The sequence below is a fragment of the Octopus bimaculoides genome, chromosome 1 (genome assembly GCF_001194135.2).
Source record: "Octopus bimaculoides isolate UCB-OBI-ISO-001 chromosome 1, ASM119413v2, whole genome shotgun sequence".
NCBI classification, from domain to species: Eukaryota; Metazoa; Mollusca; class Cephalopoda; order Octopoda; family Octopodidae; genus Octopus; species Octopus bimaculoides.
The window spans coordinates 158,966,727-158,973,234 of record NC_068981.1 but is presented as its reverse complement, the minus strand read 5'-3'; the positions used below and the strand labels follow the sequence as shown (position 1 = coordinate 158,973,234).

General features: G+C 33.4%; 1 protein-coding gene across 1 annotated transcript in view; it reads right to left on the bottom strand.

Annotated features, from left to right (window-relative positions):
- Positions 1–6,508, bottom strand: part of LOC106882873 (arf-GAP with dual PH domain-containing protein 1) — an 89,891-nt gene extending 83,383 nt beyond the window's left edge. The window contains exon 1 of the mRNA XM_014933676.2: positions 6,291–6,508. Within this exon, the coding sequence (XP_014789162.1) occupies positions 6,291–6,372 (82 nt within the window). The 5' untranslated portion in view covers positions 6,373–6,508. The remainder of the gene's footprint in view (positions 1–6,290) is intronic.

The following is a 6,508-nucleotide window of genomic DNA, read 5'->3' as shown; positions in this document are numbered from 1 at the left end:
GTTCCACCAATTCACTGTCCTGGATTGGTAATTTTTTAAAAATTAATCCCAAAAGGATGGAAAGCAAGTTGACCTTAGAGGGTTTTAAAAAAAAAAGTAAAAATAAGTTTTCCTTTGCTTACTTGACTTTAAAAAATCTCAAGTGACAGGAATAGCAAGATATATATAAAAGATATTGCAAAAATATTTTATATAGGTGTATGTTCCAAATCAAATACAATGAAAATACAAAAAATATATAAAACTTAGAAGCAGATGTGAGAAATTAATTGCATAAACATAAATTGCAGTTTTATATTAGGGCAAGCAATAAAAAAAATATCATATTCATAGTCTAAGCGAACTTCCAGAATATTCATGTAAACCAAGTAACTTCTTAGACATCTGTTCAGATCTCTGCTGGAAGTTATATTTGTTTGGTGGTTCTGGTTGAGCTAATTAAAGGGAGAATTTGATTAATATGTCTTGCCATGATCATACTGGTTGTGCTAAGATTTAAACTATGGGAGCTTTTTTTTTTTACTCTAACCCTTTTGCTGTTATATTTCTGTTAGTTTTGAAAATAATAAAGAACTTGATAAATAACTTTGTTGTTAATAAGCTAGTATGGGAACACAAATTAACATGAAATTTTGATGGAAGGTTTAGATTTAGATGACTTTAAAAACAAGTTAGTATCACAGAACCAGGGGTAGTTAGTATCAAAAAGGTTAAAAATGGTAGGGAATTCTTTGAAAAATATTCAGCTATAGCACAAGCCAGTGAGATAATATTTAAGTCTCTGAAACCGCTATTCAAAAGATCCAGTACAAAAATCTAAATAGTAAAAGTACTTTAATGCATACTTCTTCTTCAATTTAGACAGAGAACCACCTCAGGAAAAAAAATGGTTCTTCAGTTGCTGCAAAGGCAGCAGCCTAACTACAATCCTGGTCATTCCAAACTGAAAATGACTAGTTGAAAGAAGAGGTGGTTGTGAGTTTTGTAAGAGAGTGTCTCTTGTATTGGTGTCATGATAAAAATAAAATAAAAATCTAGGCTATATTATTTTAAGCATGGTAAGCTTAAACTGTGAAGCAGTTTTAACAACACCTCAAAGTTTAGCAAAGTTTGCTCTGTTGCAAAAATTTAAACCAAACCTCCATACACAGAGAAAGTCATAGTGATTAACTGCAACCCACAAATGCTAACTTACTTTACACGTGAAAAAGTCTATAAAATGTAACAATAATAATTTCTCTCCTCTCTGCCAATATTTGAGAATTTTAGTCCATGATCTTAATACCACCTCCTACCTGCACAAAAATAATTTCTCAACCCAGATTTCTAATATATCTGCTATTTAGGCCTACATTCTCTATTGCAAATTTTTTTTCTAAAATAATGTCTGTATTTTGTAAAATCTACTCTCCAAACCATATACCTCACCACATGGACATTAACAACAAAGAGGTCTTGTTATTCTGACTTAAATTCTCTCTTCCTCACTTCTCTACATTTATCTTTTGTTGGCACCAGTTTTCAAAATTCTTCAACCCCTAGTTGCTTGTTTACCTCCCTCCCTCCCTCTCAAGTCACCATCCTCATTGTCCAATGCTCACAACTCTGCTTGGCTCTTATACTTGTCCTTCATGAATACAAATAGTTCAGAAGTAAAACATTTTGCAATACTGAACTACTAAACCTTTGATAGCAAGCATGCTTCACCTCTGACCAATCCAAGATAGTTAAGTAGGTGACAAGTACTATACTTCAAGGTATATATTCAACAACCCTCACACAACCAAAGACCACAACCTCAAAACAACCAAACAACTGTACAGGTAAATAACATTGTTTACAGCACATATAGGAGGTCAACCACCATCATGAATTGGGAGATGCTTACGCATATAAAAGAAGTTTTATATGTTTCCCAACCAGCAAGTTCTCTTTACCTCCCAAATTTCAGCTGGTTTTTCTAGTCCCATGTCAAGAGGTTCTATTTTACAGAATCTTTTATCTGCTACTCTCCAAGGGTGGCTCTATAAATAGTAGTCTTATAGTTAAAGCCACAGTATTTGCTGCCAGTATTTGTTTCAACTCCATACTGACAAGAGCAAATAACCAAGCCAACATCATTCTGAGTCTATCTCCTTACAGTTATCATTTGATCTTCACAAAATTCACACTCCTCTATTATATATCATAATATCTAAGCCTGTTGCAATTCTTTTGGCATTTAATAAGAAATGGAATAAGTAAGATTCTATAGATATATGCGTGCCAAATACAAAAATTTGTAGCCAACTAGGAGTTAATGCTATTTCATATTACTCACAAGAAAAAATTTGGATGTTATTGACAGCTGGTATGAATGATTGGTGAGAACTACTTATATAAAAGTTGTGGGTCGAAAAGTAACTCAGGAAACTTAATGTAAAATATTTCAGACTGTGCTAAAAAAATATTTTAAATCATCACAATAAAAACAAGAAGAAAACAATGAGAAGAAGTAATAATTACAATGATGAGCAAACAAATTCCATTTTTTTTTTTCATAATGAGTGGAGGGAAATAAACCCAAGATGCCATTTACATAAAAATAACTGAAGTTAAGGCCATCAATCTTAATGTACAGATGAAAATTAGTCTAATTAATTGATTAATAATACTAAAGTATATTGTGTATGCCCCAAAATATGGATATTCAGCAAAATTTACATTGTTGATTTTGAGATATCAAAATTTACCAAAAGAAACAGCTTTAATGACAACAAAAACGAGTATAAATATAAAAAACAAAAGGTAGACTTTTGAGAAAGAGGAAAAACTCTAAACTGTATCCATAACAGTATTTACTTTTATCCTTGTACATTTTGATTCCAAATCCCACCAAAGTCGGCTTTGCCTTCATCTTACTGAAATCAATAAAATAAGTAGGTACAAAATTCTGGAATTTATTCAACTGTCCATACAGCTTGCCTGACAAGAAGAATTGGTCTTTATTCTTATATTGGCATCACTCATAGGCAATCACAACTCAGCAATCTTACAACAATACACGGATGTACACACACGTGATTCTACACAGTTTCCAGTTAATGAATTCAAATCAAAGATATTTGTCAAGTTGAGGCTACACAGTAGAAGTCACTTCGTCAAGGTGCCCAGCAGGTGGATCGAAACCAGAACCACGTGAATGTGAGGCAAACTCTTCAACCAATTAACGTCAATGCTTTGTGCCTTGTTAAATTAGAAACCAGTATTGTATATAATACTTGAAATATACACAACCTGAGAGAACATATGGGTTTCTAACTGCACTGAAGCTAATGAGAACCAACTAGATCGAAAACAAGATCCTTTCAGTTGATTTAAGGTTTGCATGTTCTCTCTTTAGAGCAATGCTAAAAGTGTTTTCTTATATGAAATTCATGAAGAAATGAGTCAAGAACATATGGTAAAAAGTAATAATTTCTGGTGCGATAGAGGGAGACGAGTTGTAGGCTACGTAATGTTTTCACTACATAACTATACATTATAAAATATGTAAAAGCAGTAAATTCACTATTAGAATTTCTATCCCATGCAAGCTAAAATATCTCAGTCTCATTTCCCTTGAATCATACTAGATAATCACTGAAAACTATGCGGTACTCATTCATTACACTATTACACGGTCCCGTTAAGCTATGTGTAAGTTACAAACGTTTAGCATTAGTAATTGTCTAGATAGGTAAGCTGAATGCACTGGTCAAAAGAATGGCTGACAATAATAGGTAGAGAGAGGTCAGCCAGTGTCATGGATTGTCACTTTACATGACACCTGCTAACACAATTATTTCCAACCACAAAGAAGTAATTAATAAGTATTGAAACTCTGATTCATGTCGACTCTTGAGTGGAAACAACAGAAGTCTGATATTAACACCATGCCATAATCATCATCGCCATCATCATCATAATTTCCATCTATGCTCGTAAAGAACATTTTAGTGATTGTCTAAATGCGGTTGGGCCAATACCATGAGAATAAGATTTAGTGGACAGGAACTATGTAGATGCTCGTCATATTTATGATTAATAAATTCAAATAAATAATCCTTACAAACATTTGTGTTTCTTTACTAAAATATGTATTTAAACATTATTACTGTATTATTTAAATACAGCAATAATGTAAAAGTAAAAGTTCCTTTTTTTATTTTCATTTTTTTTTTAAATGGATAATTAAAGCAAACCGTATCACAGTCATAATATGAAAGGGAAAGGCAAATGTGAGGAAATGTTTTCAAGTAATGATGACGACGATGATGACGACAATAGTTAAAGAGACAAGACAATCCAAACAGGATGAAACCAAAGAAGTTTGATTTGCTCTCCTACTTGCGGTTTATGATGAAAATTAGTCAGCCTGTGTGTATTCTAAGCAATACTCTGATTAAAAGTGGCAGAAAATCGAATCAATTGTAAATAACTGAGTCATATAGGATTTCAGTAAAGGATATTAGAGAAATTAGTAAAACACGAACAATTATGTACTACTATCACAAGTGGCCGGTTCAAACATCTGCAACATAACTAATTAAAACATTGGGCCTTAGATTGATAACGGAAACAAAATAGGAAAGTATGATGTTCGGGACTTTCCCAGCAGTATTAGCAGCATCATTAAACTTAAAGAAATAATAATAATAATTAATCAATAATTTACAAAAAAAAAAAAAACAGGGTTGAAGTAGGATCGAAACCGAACTAACGGCTGGGAATGCTACAATATGACGAAAGTAATTATTTATTTCTGAGTCACGAGGCCCCTTTTTTTTCTGATGAAAGAAACAAGAGATTCATTTCACAGACTCCATCCCAGTAGATTACTGATACTTATTCAATCATCAAAGAGACAAAAAACAAAGTTGAATTCCTCAGCTGGATTTGAACTCGGAAAAATGGGGGGAGGAGGAAAATGAAAACCATCATGCTTTGATTAAAAAGCTGTAAAGCTATTTAGGCCGACCCTCCACCCTCTGCGCCATTTTCCAGTCACAAGGCACCCCGAGGCGAGTGGTTAGGTGGTAGCAGTATGGTCGTTTAACATAAACCTTAGTATATGACAGGTATTCATCGACTCTCTCCTCTAGAGCAAGCCGCCGGGTAAGACTGAAGTCGATTTCCACTAACTGAACAATACGGAACAGAAATCAAAATAAATTAAAATATGAATCCTTAGGCATGCGGAAACAAGACTTTTTGGTAGGGAGGAATGAACGTCATGTGAATTTCTATACGAGATGCATGACACCTCTCACTCGCAATGACTTCATATTCTAACAGGGAAAACAACTGTTTTGTACCCAGCGAATTCCAAAGGAATGCTAAGAGGGAATCGCTCGACGTTATTACTTGATACAGAACACAAAGACACAGTCTTCGGCAATGAGAATATATATAACAGTAAAATCAATAAAGAGGAGGGAGAACAGAAAAACAAAGACGGGCATTTATAAAAAATAATAAAATAAAGATCGAAAATAGTCATGAGAAAATTATTATCCAGTCTTGTCTTCGAAACATCTTTTATGAAACCTTAATAAAAAGTCATTTCTAATCGACTAAAAGGAAAAAGAGATCTCACATGTTAATAACTTTCTCAGACACGCCTACTCGGGGAATGTGACAAATTCTATAGAAAACAGATAAGCTTATCTATTTCTAAATTTACTTAGCCTTGTCAAGTTAAGTGATTGCAATAATTTCATTAATTGATCGATATTTTTAACAATCCACATTTTAGCTAAAAAAAAATATATGTTCCAGTGAAGAAGTTGCGACCGGTATGACTATAATTAAATATAACATACGGTAATTTTCTTCGAGTAACCGATCATACATGGCTAAGTACCCGCAGCGTAGAGTTGTTGACAATTGTGTGCGTAAGACGTGTGTACATTATGTGTGTGTGTGTGTGTTTGAGTGAGTGTCAACAAGAAAATACAAATGCAAAGATAATTCATAAACTTTATATATATATATATATATATATGAAATCTGGAAATAAAAAAAAACTAGCTAAATGGAAGGGGATTAATAGAAAAAATACTGTAAACAAGATAAGTGATTTTTTTTAAAAGATACACACAAACATATACACGCACTGTCAACTTCTTAATGAATGTTACCGTGACTCGCATTGTAAACAGACATACACCAATTAAAGTTCCGAAAAATATTTTGTCTCATCACATTCCGACATTTTCTCTTCAAAAAAACACATATATAAACTAATGGAATGATTTCGAATTACTAACCTTTACATCCACAATCTGCACATTCACTGTTTCCATTTTCTTTGAGCAGCTCCAAAAGAAACGTTTTCCCTACATCCGCCATTGTGCCGTTTGCTTATGCCCGATGCGGAAAATGTCGGAAGTTACCGAGTGCTATGCCACTATAATGAATGAAAGTGGAAACTGGGAGAGGTGGGGACAAGAGAAAAAGTTGCGCTGAACATGGCGAGTAGGATAAT